This window comes from Haemorhous mexicanus, chromosome 9 (assembly GCF_027477595.1).
Source record: "Haemorhous mexicanus isolate bHaeMex1 chromosome 9, bHaeMex1.pri, whole genome shotgun sequence".
Taxonomy (NCBI): Eukaryota; Metazoa; Chordata; class Aves; order Passeriformes; family Fringillidae; genus Haemorhous; species Haemorhous mexicanus.
Genome location: NC_082349.1, coordinates 16,425,026 through 16,442,112, shown reverse-complemented (window position 1 = coordinate 16,442,112; position 17,087 = coordinate 16,425,026). Strand labels below are relative to the sequence as shown.

The 17,087-nt window shown below is 37.3% G+C and overlaps 1 protein-coding gene across 14 annotated transcripts in view; it reads left to right on the top strand.

The window, feature by feature from the left end:
- Window positions 1-13,652, top strand: part of ZNF644 (zinc finger protein 644) — a 74,322-nt gene extending 60,670 nt beyond the window's left edge. For 13 of the 14 annotated variants that reach the window (XM_059854216.1, XM_059854209.1, XM_059854215.1 and 10 more), the window contains 5 exons: window positions 149-704; window positions 872-1,477; window positions 4,027-4,149; window positions 11,234-11,336; window positions 11,823-13,652. In XM_059854216.1, the coding sequence (XP_059710199.1) occupies window positions 149-704; window positions 872-1,477; window positions 4,027-4,149; window positions 11,234-11,336; window positions 11,823-12,015 (1,581 nt within the window). In that variant the 3' untranslated portion in view covers window positions 12,016-13,652. The remainder of the gene's footprint in view (window positions 1-148; window positions 705-871; window positions 1,478-4,026; window positions 4,150-11,233; window positions 11,337-11,822) is intronic. The other variant, XM_059854217.1, reaches the window with a different exon arrangement.
- Window positions 13,653-17,087: the final 3,435 nt, after the last annotated feature.

Here is a 17,087-nt window from a genome sequence, read left to right as displayed (position 1 = left end):
TTGCAAAAGGGCAGAAGGCTGTAAAGATCATAGGCATGTAGCTGTAAAAAGAGTGGTTAAAGAATCCAAGAGGGAAGGCTCTGTTACAGGAGATGATTTGGATTGCTATCCAGATTTTCTGCATAAAATGACTGTTGTTGTTTTACAGAAACTAAACTCTGCTGAAAAAAAAGACAGCTATGAAACGGAGGATGAAAGTTCATGGGATAATGTTGAACTATGTGATTACACTACGCAGTCTGTGGAGGATGAATCTTACAGTGATATTAATCAGGAGCATGTAAACCTATTCCCCATATTCAAAGGTAAAATGGAAGATAATGAAGCTGGTGATAAATCTTCACTTGGTTATGAGCAGAATGATGGCTTTTATTTTGAGTATTACGAAGATGCTGAGGGTAGTAACTTCTTGCATGATTTGCATGATCCTCAGAATTTAGAAAATGTAGGATCAGCACTGCCAAAGCATAATTCAGTTTTCCACTGGACTGATTTGTCGCTTGAAAAGAAATCGTGCCCATACTGTCCAGCAACCTTTGAAACAGGTGTTGGCTTGTCCAATCATGTCAGAGGACATCTTCACAGAGCTGGACTAAGCTATGAAGCCCGTCATGTTGTTTCACCAGAACAGATAGCAACAAGTGACAAAATGCAGCATTTTAAAAGAGCTGGAACAGGGACTCCAGTTAAACGTGTTAGAAAAGGTAAGATTTGGTTTTTTATTTGGGTACGAAGTTGGGTGGACGAAGGGATTTATTGAGAACTGAACACGGCTTGCTTGAGCTTCTTGTAAAGCCTCTCTTGTGATTTGCAGTTTCCATGTTTAATTGTATATAATTGTCAAAAAACACTATAATTATTTTCTTTGTAGCGATTGAGAAATCTGAAACTTCCTCTGAACATACATGTCAGCTCTGTGGTGGCTGGTTCGATACTAAAATTGGATTGTCTAATCATGTGCGAGGACACCTGAAGAGGCTTGGCAAAACCAAGTGGGACGCACACAAGTCTCCCATCTGTGTTCTGAATGAGATGATGCAAAACGAAGAGAAGTATGAAAAAATCCTAAAGGCTTTGAACAGTCGCCGCATTATTCCCAGACCATTTGTTGCTCAGAAATTTGCATCAAATGATGACTTTTTATCTCAGAATGTTATACCTCTTGAAGCATACCATAATGGCTTAAAGACTGAAGATATATCTGTGTCTGCATCAGAGGAAGAAGGGCTGAGTTTCCTAAATGAATGTGATGAAACAAAATCAGTACTACATGATGAAAAAAGAAATCAGTCACTTACACTGATAGAACTCCTGAAAAACAAGAGGTTAGGAGAAGAAAGGAATCCTGATATTTCCCCTCAAAAGATTCATAATCAAACTGCAAGAAAGAGGTTTGTTCAGAAATGTGTTCTTCCATTAAATGAAGACAGTCCATTGATGTATCAGCCACAAAAAATGGACTTGACTATGCAGTCAGGTAAGAAGGTGTTTCTTGACAACATTTCTAAAGAATCCTATAATTCATAGAAAATGTACAAGTGCAGAGTATTTTATTTGGGTTTCTGTTCATTTAATTTTTGTTTCATTTCCAGAGGACACTTGACTGCGAGAGGTAGCACAGCAAATTTTTCTGACGTGTTTTTCCTAAAATGATAAAACCCCTCAGCAGCACTGAAGGGTTTTTGCATGGAATATAGTTCCTGTTCTGCATATGACTGGGCATGCAAATTGAAAGTGGACACAAAGTGAGCCTCAGTAAGGAAGAAGACACATCCTGCAGTAAACAAGTTGAAGTGTCTATGCATATTTGGTAGACTAACAGTTCTGAAATGTTTGGGCTTGCAACCCTGTTTTTGGGCGTTAAAACATCTGCTTTAGGAATACTGCATTTAAGTCTTCAAGGTTTGTGCAAGGCGGCATTTGCTCAAACTAGCAGAACTGTTGATACCATTATAAATGCATAATACTGCAGATTGGTGAATCACTGTCAACTAATTTTGATGATTTTAGGCAAACATACTCTTACAACATAGATTAATTCTTGTTTGTTGCAAATTGTGGCTGCTGTGAGAACCTCATGCTTGCTTAGGGCCTGTCTATCCTGAGTGACAACCTGTGCTGGTTCAAGCTTTGTTGGCATACAGTTGTAGCCAGCAGGTTTCCAATGCAAGGCCTCTGACCAGTAAGGACCTAGATTGTCCCTCCACTGAGAATTGTGCTAATGAAACAATTCTACAATCAACTTCCTAGCTACTCTGTATACTAATAGAGCAGGCTTTTTAGGGTGATGTTTTTAACTTACTTGTCACTTGAAAATTATTTCTAGTCTTGGGGAACTCTTACAACATCCTTTTTAATGTGTATGTAGAGTTTGCATTTACCGGTTTCTTGGTTGGACACCACCAATGCTGCAGGATTCTCAAGACTGGAGAGCAGGATCTTATTTTTATACCCCTGACTTTTTTTTTTGTGCTGTTTCTTTTCTTGTTATTAACCAGGTTAGTAAAACTGGCAGTGCCTAGTACTTTTTCACCTGTGTTCTTTTCTTTCTTTAAACAAATAACCCCAACAATCTGATGTGCTCAAAAGTTCTTTTAGGGGCTATAAAACTGTGGCAGTAAATCTCTTAATAAGGGTGGCTTTCTAAAATGACATAGTAGAAGTGGAAAAGAATTACATTTTATGTCTTCTGTACGTCTATGGTTGTCCCTTAAGAGAGGAGATTGCTTAATAAAGGAAGTGTATCTTTGGCAGGTTTAATGATTTGAAAAATAATGCTTAAGGAATAGCTTGCCAAACCTGACACTGTGTTTTGCTTTCTGTGTAATGTTTACTGCTCAATACTAGGTAGAACCTGTTTGGTTATGATGAACAACCAAGTAAAAATAAACATACGCTCGCATAGTACTAACCGTTCTGAATGGGGCCCGATAGTTTTCTGTGGCTGAGGTAACAGAATTTGATAACTAACGCACTGTGCCAGTTGAGTTAATAAGAAAATATTTAACATCAAGTTGAAAATCTTCTTTTTTTCCTAAAAAAGGCAAATATTCCTAATTCTGGTTTTAGTTTTATAAAGGCTTTTACCAGCAAGGTGTTCTTCTTCTGTAACTTGCCTGAAAAAACAGCATGTCTTCTGTGGGCTGCTGGAGAATAGCATTCTTTCTTTCCTGCAGAGACTTTTCACCTGAGTAGTTTTAGCTTTTTCATTTATTCTTCTAATAATTTATTAGTAGAGAACCTGAAATATTAGTTCACCAAAACGATATATCTTTGGTAAAATGCAGGGAGAAATATGGTGAAGTGGAGCAGGAGATAAGTTATAATGGTTTCTTTGTCTGTCAGTGAGGAGTTCAGTATTGTTTTATTGTTTTTGTGTGATAAATAGCATGTTGCTTTGTTGATATTTATTTAGCACAAAGATTTTAGCAAAAAAACTTCAAATCATTTACTTTCATTATCAATTGTGCATCTAAACTAATGAATAGAAAATGCAATGAACAAAATGTTTTGTCTAACAGTTGTTCAGTGGTGTGTTTTACCATCTTTTTCTCTGAGCCTTCAACAGCAGCCTAATTTTAGTATCAAGCACTTTAGTCTTATGGGTAAAACACTTTTAATTACCACTTTGTCAACTTGACTTTTCAAATTTTCTTTATTGGAAATTCTGAAAGCTCTGAAATTCCTCAACAGAATTTTGCTATTCAAATTGCAGGATTGTATTTTGGAACTAGAGCTTCATTATGTGGAGATCTGTAGGAGCTTGGTAGTAGGTATTAAATGCAGAGTAGCCTACTGGGCTCAAGTTGCCTCCTTTCTGTTCTTTTTCAAATAACATGGTTTGGCTTAAAGCACTAGGTGGAAAACTAATAACGGTTAACTTGGATCCTTCTAATATACTAAACAATTGCGTCAATGCAGTGAATATATTTTAAACCATCTTTATTGCAGAAAACTTTTTACAACGCTTTGAGAATTTCATTTTTTGAAGAGAGAACTGGATTATAGTTTTCTTTTGAATGATAGGTATGCCTGTGAAGCTTAGAACGTGTGTGCATTGCAATACGACGTTTACAAGTGCTGTTAGCCTGTCCAACCACTTACGCGCTTATGCACGAAAGAAGAGTGCTGGACTTTTGACTGGGACAGGTATGTTTTGTTACAGATGTAAAAGCAAGTCTGTCTATGATACATTTTCTTCATCAGACTGGACAAAAGCATATGTTAATTCAAAATAATTTTGAAGCTTCTGCCGGTAAACAATTTATTTGCCATAAAACTTCAGCAACTTGTAAGAAAAAATATGTTGCTGTTGTCCACTCTCATGTCTGATTTTCATTCTTAGTCTTTGATTTTGGATCCAACATTTAAGGTATGTAAGCAAAACTAAGAGATGGTTGCTTAAATTCATTCTCCTATGATATCTCAACTTCCAAGCCAAATAGTTGGCTTTCTAATGAAGTGTTACAAAGTATCTCGGAAATGAGAGCGGTGGGGAGGAAAAAGGCAACGATACAACAAGTAGTTTTTGCTGGCTAGTACATACAGTTACAAAGAATACTCCAGTAAAATAGGAAAAGCAAATCATTTTACACTGTATATTTCTAACAACATATGATATGCAGTTGGTTTCATATCTTGTTTGGCTCACAACCCAGAAACTACCTGGTCTCAATTGAGTGAGGGTAGTACAGTAATACAGTAGCATTTGGCACTGCTATTAATGGTTTTTATTAAAACACACTTAATTTTGAAATTCTTCTAATATGCCATATTTTGATTTGTTTTCAGAGACCTGCAGCTTGCTTGGCTGTAGGCAGTTTCTGAGTTTACTTGGATTATTGCTGAGATTAGTGGGACTTCACATGGTCAACAGCAAATTGAGGAGCAGAGATGCAATATATTGAGGGAAATTTGGAGATATGAAGCCTGAAATATTATGTAATTAAGAAGAGCAACCATCAGTTTTCTGTGTCAACAAACACAGACTTTTACATAATGCTCTTGTAAAATGCATAATCCTTTTTTGATCTGCAAGTGTAATTCATTATGCTTAGAATGACAAACTGAGTAGCAGGCTTTCTCTGTAGAAGGCTGAAAGTAATGTTTTAGTAATACAGGCCTGTGGCTGCCAGGTCTTCTGTTGCTTTACATTAGTGCTATAATGAAGCAGATTTGGAAGGAAGTCAGCAGACACAGTAATACCTAACATGTAGAGGAATATGCCTTTAGTCAGTGATTCTGGAATTTTCATATTTATTCAGTAGAAGGGTGATAGTAGTGAACTTCATTTACCACTGCTGTGATTTGATATTAGCCCTGTGATAAGTTCCTTTTCTTATATACCTACTGAGGAAATATTTTTCAATAGCTATATATTTAAATTGCACATTAATAACTTAGCAGTAAATCAACGAAGGAGACACTGGCAAATATGAAAGTACAGAGATTGAATCCTAGACGAGCATTTTGTACCTAGCTTCCCTTTTGCTAAGTGGGAAAAGTGAAGGAAGCTGGTTTAGGTGCTTTCAGGGATTTTTGTTTGTTTTCTCTGAGAAACGTATTTTGCTGGTGAAGTCGTTGCATAGTCATCAGAACAGTGCCACTTTTCTTTAAAGAATGGAAAGAAAAACTCATGAGTCTTCTATCATTGGACCTAGAAGTTGGTTTTTAATTAGCTTGGAAACAAAATGGGATTAGAAACAAAGTTTAAATAAAAGATTAGAAACAAAAGTTTGGGGGAAAAAAAATCTTTTACTCTCAGAAGCTGGAGCTAAGCCAGATAAATGATTTATACCATGGATAAAGGCCTGTCGCTGAAACCATTGACCTTAAGAGTCAGTGTTGAGTTCTAGCTGTAACATCATGCAACCAAGGTATATTTGTAGGAACTTAGTCATTTACTCCCCTGCAACTCTGTGAAGGTTGTAAACTTTGCTCAGTGACTTCTCACTCAAGCAAGCTTAATGCAAGGCTTTTAGACCAAAAATACTCTTTAAACAGTTGTTCTGATCATCAGCATTGTATGGAGACAATGAGAACATGTTTATACCTGTTGCTTCTCATTAAGCCTTTCTTATATCTTCTAAGGCAAACATAACTACCAAAAATAAATCACATCAGTTGAATAATTATCTCAGTTTCTTGCTGTAATAAAATAATGGTGTCTAAACATGAACACTGTAATTCTTTTATCTGGCAGTTGTTATGGGCACTACTACTTATTAGGAGAAATAACACGAGAAATACGAGATCCCTGCATGCCACCAAAGGGAGACCTTTCCAAGCATTACATTAGCTTTTGTACTAGTCTCAGATTTTCCATTTGTCTGCACGTGTTTTTGATATTGACTGTTACCATATGGCTCTTCTAGCAGATGTTCTGCTTCTTCAGTCAGTAATGTCATCATATTTAGTTAAATCTTAGCCTGTTTTTCTTTTCAATTGCAATTTGACAGTTTTAGCAATATAGTAGACATAGTTAAGCATAATGGTAGCTTTGGATAATGGACTCAAGAAAAACATCCTAGAAGTGAAAGTGCCTAGCTGTTGGCTGTTTGAGGTTAATCTTTATTAAACTTTATTGGTGCCTATACCAATGCATTATAGATCCACTGTAGAGCAAATACCTGTGTCTTCAGATGTCTGGCTGGAACTTTTTTTGTTGTGGTTATTCAGTCCCATTTTTAACAATGTAATTGTTCATCTTGAGTAGATGTTAATTTCCTTTTATACCTGTTTTGCTGTACAGCAACACATTGGTGTTTCTCAGAGTCGGTGGTCAACTTGCTTCTTTCTTCTGAGTATCTTTAGAGCATTGAACAAACCTACACAAAATCTTCAAAATGCATCTCACTCTTCTTCATATAGTTGTATATTCAGCTTCCTTTCTTTTTTTCTCTCTGGGCTTCTCTTGCTCCCTCCTGCCCTGGCTCTCCCCAAGTCTCTTGATTCTTTCTTGCACCCTGGCTTTTACATCTTCTCTTTGTTGACCCTTTTCATAAAGTCAGTCTTTTCTTACTGGGTTTCATCTTCTGGGAATCACCACTTTGTTCTTTGGTCTCTGCTTCTATAGGTGGAGACTGTTTTGTCAGAAGTTTGGGAGGGAACAATAAAGTACAGAGCAAGGAGTCTGGCCTTCAAGCCAACAGTGTGACTGAGGTAGTGGTACAATTCATGAGGGCTACTACGTTTTCAAATAATTTCAAGTGTTTTGTCAAAGCTGTAGCTTTGGGATGTTTGTGGTGGAAGCATATCAAGCATGCAGGAATCTTGAGATCCACTGGCTTTGTGTGTCATTGTTCTGTGCTGTTACAGTCATAACAAATGAAGTGGCATGATGAGCTCATTTTCAGCATCTTATAAAATCCTACAGAGAGGAAATGATAGGAGGGGTTTATTTAATGTACTTCACTGTGCAGTAGTGAGGAGAATAGATAGCAAGTGATTGAATTTGAAAAATTAGTGACTAAATGTACAAAAAAGATAGTTCATTATTTTTTACTTGGCAGTGTTTTCAAATGATTAATTAGTTCCATTTCTGTGTCCAGTTATTCAACTTGTTTTAGCTTATGTACACTTTGACAAAAGCAATGAAGTCTGAATGAAAGACCTAGTAGCTTCAGTTTTCCTGAAATAAGAAGCATTTCATGTTGGGGGACATCAGGAAGCAGAGCATTTTAATTTGGAACTGCAGACCAAATGTAGGCATGAAAGGGCATCTAATTGTGACTTGTCTAATTCACTTAGGCATGCTTATTGAAACCTCCTATGTCCATCTGTTTGTAGTCTTTCTTGATAAGTCATCACAGAGGTTTTTCTATGCAGTGCTTTTACCTAGCATATATTTTTTGAAGTAGTGTGCTCTGAAATTGTACATAAGTATCTCAAGTGGAATCCTCCAAAGTTTGCTAGTCTTTTGTTTTAAATTGGGTGTTTCTCCGTCATGTTGTAGCAGCAGTTTGAAGATGTTGTGTGACTGGTTGTTTACAAGAAGTTTTTCAGTTATCAACTAGGAAACACTAGGTGGCCAAACTTGAAAGAAAGAGAGTTCTTCCAAAAAGAAGTAGGCCTTTATGGAGAATGGGGAATGATAGTTTGGAAGCTGTTATAACTACAAACTAGCTGTTAATGATCAGTAGTTCCTACCTCTCTCTAGCAATTTGCTGCAGTTTCCATGCAGCTTACTAGAGCTAAATTATCCTTGGTCTCTTCCCAGATGTGATAAAAGACTTTGTGAGGAGGTCATGTGTTGTTACAGTAAAGGCATAGAAAAAACAGGAACTGAGTTTTGGTCAGAACATGGCTACTTTATGAGGAGGCAATAGCTGAGGCAATTGTGTGACTTAGTTGATGTTTGCAACTGCTTGTAAACATTGTATCAACAGAGTACTCAAGTGTGTGCATGTGACTTTAAATAAAGGTGTTGCTCTCTGCATAGACAAAATGAAATTCCTGCGATGGTGGTTACTGGTACACATGCCTCATAACTGCTGTTTGAATTGTAGTTTTCAGTGAGCTTTACTCAGATATTCCTCCTTCTTCACTCACTTTCCGTCTTCACTGGAGTAGCTTCAAAACACACTGGTGCTGCTTTGAGCTCCCTAAAATGTGAAAGAATATGTTCACTATCTCAGAAGACAAAGAGAACAAAAAAATGACCCTTGCAGAGCACAGGATTTGTGTTCTTAGTGTTTTCTGTCTTTTATAACAGCTTCTTGCTTGGGCAAATCTACTTTAAAATTTAGCTAAGTTGCTTTGAGAATTCATAGCATAATCTGAGTCCTTTTTTATGGTCTTTTACTGTGGTATTTTCTTCTCTTTGTTTTATAATTTCCTTATATAGAGTCTCCATAATAAGTGAGAGAACCTGCCCTTTCTTTTGTTTTCTCACTGTTCATGGAAAAGGTGCCTTTCAAGGAAGTAGAAACTGCCTCTCCTGCTTCATTATGGCAATTTCTGTCAGTATTGCTGTTGTTTGATTGCACAATAGTTCAGAGGAGGTTTTTTTCTTAGATTATACACACACACACACACAGACACACAAACCCATTAGGTGTCAGCAATCTGTTGCAGAAGACCAGCCCAGGTCTTAGAGGAAAGGGAAAGCTCTCTGGAATACTCCAGATGCATGTGAGTAGAATCAAATTTCTTGATGAGAATGAACGTCTTTGCCAGCATCAAAGAAATCAGCAAATTCTTGTTCCAAGTGCAGGTTGGCCTCTCTAGGAGGAGTCTGTTGTCACTACTGCTTCTTTTTTTTCCACTCATATAAACTGACATCAACTAACTTGTCATCAGATGCAACTCATGGACGGACATGTTTGCATTTGGGTAATACCGACTTCTGTTTCCCTTCTTCCCATGATGTTCCACAAAATGGCAAAGGCAAAGCTTTTGCTGTAATAAGTGCTGCAGATAAGTTGTGCCTCATACAAACTGTTCTCTTCAAAGCATGGGTGTCTGGGTTCCAGTATTTTATCTGCTTACATTGCTGATGGTGTTACTGAAGTTGTGGTATGTAAAACACTTACATATGTGGTAGTTCCTACCTAATATGATAGTTAGCATTTTTCTTCCTAATTAAATGAAGAATATGTTTCTTGTGAGAGAATGAAGTATTAAGAGCCCTCTGATGCTTTTCCGGAAGCATCTTGGCCATTTCTCTCTCTCTCCCCCCTGCCACCTTGGGTTACTGCCTTTTTATCCAGACTGGTTTTGTTGTTGCTGTCAGAAAAAAATGCTGTTAAGTCTCATTTTCCTAATGTTGCTCTGAAGAAGTCTGTCTAGGTTGGTGTCTGCTTTCCACTTATTTTATTGGTTCTCTGATACCTTCAAACCTCAGAAATTCATTCTAAATTTTAGATATGTAGAAATCTTTAAGTCCTGGGATAGAACTGGAAACTGTCTGGTATGTCTACCAAGTTGAAAGTTGGGCTACAAGGTAAAAGCTTGAGAGGTGTTCATTTGGAGGGCATGAGAAAAATTAAGGATACAATCAAGACTGTGTGTTCTTTAAATCAACATGTTTTACCTCACCAGACAATATCTTATGCTTCAGAATGCTAAGAGTTTAATTCTTCTGTTTCATATTCTAGGAGTCAAAACTTTAGCCAAGTGTAACAATTTTTTTTCCCATTTTACTGTTAAGATGCTTCAGTAGCATAGCAGTATGCCTTCTTGGTATCAAGAATACCACCTGGTACTGTCTTTCTGGTGTCTGTGGAGTTTTTGTTGAAGTGGTGTAACTGGTTGTTTGCAAAAGTTTTTGTGTTGGAGTTATATTGGTGGTGTCTTGTGTTTTGGAATAGAGTGTAGCTAGATACACTTCTCAGTTCAAGCAGTCACAAACTTCTTGAGCTTTATCATCTGTTTTTATCATAACAATATTAATTCAGTTTAATCTGCTCATCTCCCACTTTGGCTGCTTCTTAGAATCTCCAGGTTTTGTTTCAGATTCCCATTACATTTGTTTGTGGGAGATACAGACCTAAGAGCTGTCTGAACTCATTTGCTATGTTTCCTGTACACACACATTACTTTCATACACAGTTTCAAATGCTTAGACTGAGTTGAAAAAGTGGCCTTGCCATCCCTGTTGATTGTCCTAATACCAGCTCCCACTACCAAGGACTAATACATAGTTCTTGTAAGCTTCATTAGAATTCAGACAGGAGTGAAAGGGAAGCTTATTTTGAAACTCTTAGAACAAAAGGACAAATTTTTGCTTTGTGTTGAAAACAAATGGCAGGTGTTTTATTCAAATTAGAAATTCCTGATTGTACTAGCTGAAAGCTACAACTTCATAAAGTTGTAACTTGGTTGAACATGAGTGGTCTTATGATGGTACTTGAACTACAAAACAAGTTCTGAGATTTTGACAGTATTTTATGCATGAAAGGGAATTTCCAATGGTGCTTTGCTTCTGTATAATTCTGCAATAGGTTTGTAGGTGCTTGCTGATACTAAAACAACAGTTTAATGCTGAATGTCAATTATCTAGTCTTTCAAAGAGCAAGCACAATGCTAACCTAAAAAACCAGCTTCGTGTGTTCTGCCAGTATATTTCTTAGAATACTCTGTAATTGTTTTGGATTTACGTTATAATTAAATATAGAAAAACAAGGAGGTAGATGTCTTTTCATTATTGCTCAAGGGAATACTTACTGAATATCTCTGTTTGACTAACACTCATTGAAGTATTCCTTTCACATATGAAAATTTCTCTTCTTAGCTTTAGACTGTAAACAAAAGAAGTCAAGGTCAAGATCTGGAAGCAAGAAGAAAATGCTGCCGTTACCTCATAGTGCTGATGAAGTTTACATACTCAGATGCAGGTACATAGTGTTACTTTAACTGGAAGAATACATTCTTAAGAGCTTACTAATGTTAGTCATAAAGAGATTCATTATTGTATCCATGAATATTTGTGATTAAATTGAATAATGAGGGGGGAAAGGAATTGCCTGTTTTCATTAGTTTGAGCAAGAGGGTTTGATTCAGTCACACTTGTAGATTGCCAATTGTTTCTCTAGCTAAAATATTACTGGTTGTGTCTCAGTCTGTCCTTCAAAAGAAAAACCTTATATAAGAACAAGAGATTGTTATTACTGGCATTGAAAGTGTGAGAATGTGAGTTGTATAAGCTGCAGGGTTTTGTGCTCACAGTTACTACTGATGAACTCAATTACTAAGTTTTTCAGCTAAAACATTTCAGAAACAAACTTCAAGAAAATTAAGACTTTTCGTCTTACTGTCTTTGTTTTATAATTTTTCAGTAGAGATAGATGTATCTTGATGGATTAATTTTAATATTTGCATAGGTTTTGTGGTCTGGTCTTTCGAGGACCTTTGTCTGTTCAAGAAGACTGGATAAAGCACTTGCAGCGACACATTGTCAACGCAAATCTTCCACGGACTGGAGCTGGCATGGTTGAGGTCACATCACTACTTAAAAAGCCTGCCTCAATTACTGAAACTTCATTTTCTTTACTGATGGCAGAAGCAGCATCATAGAACACAGAAACATTTTAAATTTTAATTGGATGTAAATTTGAAATACTTAATCATTTTTTAAAGTAAATGGCTACACTAAATTATGTTTATAAATGCTAAAGACAGAAAATAGAGGAAGTGGATTACAGTAACATCAAAATAAATTGAATACTTAACAGTTACAGTAAGTAGTCTTTATATTTTATATAGGGTGGAAGATGTGTTTTTAAGGTTTATTATGTTTTTGTCAGTTACTGTGTTCACTATCAATACAAGACCATTATATGTATGGCAGCCATTTTTAAATTGTTGCACATGGGTACTTAAAGGACAGATTTTAATAAAGCAAAGAAACCACGTTCTCTTCAGTGTTACCCAAATCAAGGTTCTGTTTATTCCAAAAAGAATTACATAGTAAAATAAGATACTATTATATTTTGTTTGTATGTATGTAGTGTTTTGTATAATACCAAGAACTGCTAATACAATTTACTCAACTTAGGGCATTAAATACCATGTACTTCATAGTTCAAAGAGACTGTTTCGTTCAAATAGGGCAATTAGTACTATTCTATCTAGGTGTGTAAGTGTTTTTTTAAATCACGTGAGGCTTTTTGTACTAAAAAGTGGAGGGAAACTTGTTTAAACAAATTTCTAAGAGAAATATGTACATAATACTGGAAATTTGTGGTAAGGAAATATTCTTTACTTCAGTTGCATTTCTCACTGACAATAAAGTGGTGCATCCATGCTACCTCCTACTTGTCAACAAAGATGGTATTTACCCTTATGTTTTTGTATCATAGTAGATTCAGTCCAACTTTCTTTATTACAAAGCATCTTTTTGTTAACAAGTTTGTTACTTTTATGACAATTTACTTAAAGTCTGACTTGCTTACAGAAGTTTGCCTCTACTATTTTATTTAACACTGTAGAAATGTACTAATAAGCATTGCTCACTACACGGTTAGAGTAGGCTTTTCATTTATAATTCTGTTTAAAAGATTGATCATTTTAGAAAATTCAAACACAGATTGAAATGTTTCCACATATGAAGAGAATGTTTACAACTTAAATTTTAGAGCTTGTTTTGGATGTGATTATATGTATGAAAACTGTAACACTATGCTCATGCTAAGGACCTACTTACAGAATTATTGAAATAAATGTGCTGTGAGGATGGAAATATGGTGCAGGTGTCTTGGTCATGATGAATTGTGTTTGTTCATTTAAACTGTCTTCAGAACATGATTTTTGTTTAAATCAAATTAGATTCCTCTACAAATCAATTTTGTATGCAAGTAACATTTCATTTTACTCATATAGGGTAACAGATACTGTAGTTAAGCCAAGGATATGCATTGATATTTTCTTTATATGTAAATAAAGTTAAAAGCAGTTAAAGCAAGAGGAGTATTTTGGTAGAGTATATACATACCTCACTGCCAGTGAAATTGCTTTCCTATGGTATATCTCCTTACCAGAAAAATCTCTAAATAAAAAGGTTTAAAGAAAATCTAAATGTCTATAATGTGAAGCATTTATTTGCATTGTGTGAATTAAGTTTGTGGAATTGATTTGTCTTGCTTGAGGTTAGAATCTTCTCATGATCTTAAGTAAAAGTACATTTACTTGCAATAAACTGAATTGTTCACAGATGCATTACATTTGATTGGTGGAAAGTATGAATAAATGTCTGTCTTCCTGGATGCACAGAGTTCAGAGTTAACACACGAGGCTTGTTAATGTTCTGATAGAATAGACGGGCTAAAAATGCACAGCTGTGCAAGACAGAGGCTTCAGACAAGGCTATCCTAGCTCTGTCAAGGCTGTCATTAAATTAGTGGTGTCAGGTGTTTAACTGTACAAATTGATACAGTTAATTTTACCTTTCTTGTTGAAATTTATTCTCTTGTAAGTGGAAAATCTACATCATTACATTTAAAGGCTGGAGGAATAAATACTTTAGAGATTTTAGAAAAGATAACTGGGATGCTGAAGTGTATTGCAGACAAATAGTGTATGCAGACTTACAAATTTCTGAATTTGTGAATACTTGTGGAGCTTTTTTTATACGATGTGAAAACTGAAGATTTAAAGCAGTGTGTTGAAACAGAATAGAGGGAAGTGATCACATCACCTTGAATGTTTATAATGCTTTAATAGAGTGCTTGTTTACCCTTCTCACCAAAAAAGGTGCTTGTGAGAGCACCATATTTTATGGCTGTTTAGCAAATGAAAAAATCAATTAAGTGCAAATGATATTTATCTAGTGTTGTTAAGAATGCTTGTAAGGTGAAGCCATACCGTGCAGAATTTTGCGTTAGCAAAAGACTCTTACTAGATTCATAAAAATAATTTTTAAAACCCTAGTTAATTCTATTTAATTAATTAAGCCCCAATTATGTAATACTAAAATAAAAATGCAAGGTTGTGTCTGAAGAGCAGTGAGCTCTAGGGCTGATCGGTTTCCAAAATGAGGTTCTATTGATGAAGAACAGTTTTCAGTGACAGGCTGGCATCAGATCCTTGTGGTATAGTTCAAAAAATATGTAGGAGTTCCAGAACTCTTCTGATCATAAAATTAATTGTATATGTGGTTGATACAGGCTGAATAATCTTAAAAAAAAAAAAGAAATAGACTACTATTAGCTGTCCTTAGCCTCTAGTCCTCAAGTGGGGCTATTTGTTTTCCTGGTTTCTGTTGTGTGAAGATACAGATATTTTTTATCATTATCTACAAAGAACTATAAATCCCCCTCTCTGGAGTTACCAAAATTCTAAATAATGTATTAGAAGAGGGTAAATTAAATCGGTGTCCTTTTGATGCCAGTCTGATGTTATATGGCTCGAGGGGCTCTGTGGCAGTCTGTGCTAAAGGGCTGGACTTCCAGAGCTGCTCATCTAAACACCACTTTGTCTGTTCAGGTTGGCTTAGGTTACTTTGGGGTAAAAGCTGCAGTGGCACAGTGATTTCTGTTGGCGTGGTTTTGGTTCTTTATCACAGTCCTACTTGTTTCTGAAGTTATCCTAGTATCTGGTAAAGGTCTCTTTAGTAGTAGCCTCAGGAAATTTGTACAAGACCACCCCTGCACACTTTTCATAAGATGATGGCCTATATTCCCTAGTCCCAGTGATATTTCCAAATCCTCTTCAACTGCTTGCATTCCTTGAAAAAGTGTTTCTGCAGAACCTTGGGCAGGTGGTGAAAGTGCCCATGGTAGCTGCTGCCAAGGGGTAGTGTGTTCAGGCATGGAAAATGGGGGCGAGCAGACAGCACATGTTGGGGCATTGACTGCGGTTTGCCCGGTCCTGCTTCCTGTGGCCTGGGGGAGCTGTATGAGGTGGGCTGCTCCCAGGGGCCGAGGGGGTCCAGCTCTGCCCCCAGTTCCAACTTCTTCCTCAGGGCTGGCCCTCTGCAGGCAGCAGTGTCAGGAAATGGGAGCTCGCTCCTCCCGCTGGGTCGGGGACTGAGTAGGTGCTGTAGCTGCTGGTGGGCCTGCGCTCATTCCTACTGTCTCAGCCATGCTCAGGGAAATCAGCAAGCTTTTTGAGGTAAGTGATCACAGGAGAAATGTGAGTTACACATTGGGCCTCAGGGAAGAGCACCCAGAGTTTCTAAAGGCCAGTGTCACAGGATGAGATGGAAGATGCAATGTTATTTTGACTGTGATACTTTTCCTGGGCTAGTTATGGTTCTAGGTTTCCTGCAGTGCTTTAAAGAGGGGTTATGCATTAAATCTGATTCTGAAAACCTACAGAAGATAAATTGGGCTGAACAAATGCGGAAATAGTAGCGGTGAATAATAAGGACTTGCTTTTAACTAAATGGTTATGGGCTGTGAACAAACCCTGTTTAGTTCAGCACTATGGTTAACAGAATTTTCCACTTTTTGTAACAGTAGTTAGTGGCCTGGATATTTAAACACCAGTCTCATATTTTAAAAATTGATTTATATAGTTTTGAGTTTGTTTAAAGAAAACCCCAAACTTTTTAGGGTGATACTTACTTTAAAGAGCTGACTGCATTATGATTTGATATTTCAATCCACCGTGCTTTGTAGGTGCTGTTGCCTGATTCATGGGTAGCAATTGTGATGTAATGGAAACATTTGGCCATAGTGCCAGGTTTGTAATCTCTTGCAATAAAATGTTCCTTTCTAACACTGCAGGCTTCTTGGTGTTCTTCCCATTGCTCGGAGGTGAGCTGCACTGCACGTGTCATTTAACCAGGGAACTCCCTCCCCAGCCAGAGCAGTTGTGTGTTGGTGCAGAGGGCAGATTGGCTGGCTGTAGCCACCTGAAAATTCGGAGAGGTGAGCCAAGGGGGTATTTACATTCCAGCAGTGGAGACTGAGGATGAAAATCGGTGGTGCCGGCAATGCCACCAGAGCCAGGGACCCAAATCTGAAGCTGAATCCCAAGTGACAGTGGCTCTCATCTGTGCCCATCTGCCCACTTTTCACTCTGTACACTCTGGTCTCACTGCTGCCTTCTCTCCCAGTTAAGAGCAGTTTTTCCTTGCAGCTTTGGCTGTGCAGTGTCTGCCATGTGAACCTGAACAGAGCACACTGAAAAACCCAGTCTGCCTGGTGCTCTGCAAGTCGTGGTCTCCTCCTGCAGCATGAGAGGATTCATTGCCATACCACAGCCATTCACACACACTGTAAGAAAAAAAATGCAGAGGTTGATCAAACACAGCATAAGAGACTGTTGAGAGATGTGTTTGCTTTAAATAAGGGCTGGAGTGGGGATCTCTTCCATGTTTTTCTGAGGCTGAACTCTGGCACTGTTAATTTCTAGTTGCACTATAGGCTAATAAGCTTGTATTTTTAAAAAGCAATTAAGAAGTCTCTTAACTTCAGTGCCCTTTCCCCTTATTAAGATTTGAGCACAAGTCAGCTAACAGCCTTTTTATAAAACTGCTTGATAATACTGCAGTCCATCAAGTAGAAGAACCTTGTGGTCCAGTAGCTGGTGTCTGGCTGCAGTGCTTACCCCTCAGGGAATTGGTCCTGGCTGCCTTAGCTCACGTGCAGGTGGCTCCAGTGTGCCAGAATGGCAGTGGAGGGATCTGGGCGGTGTGTCACTGA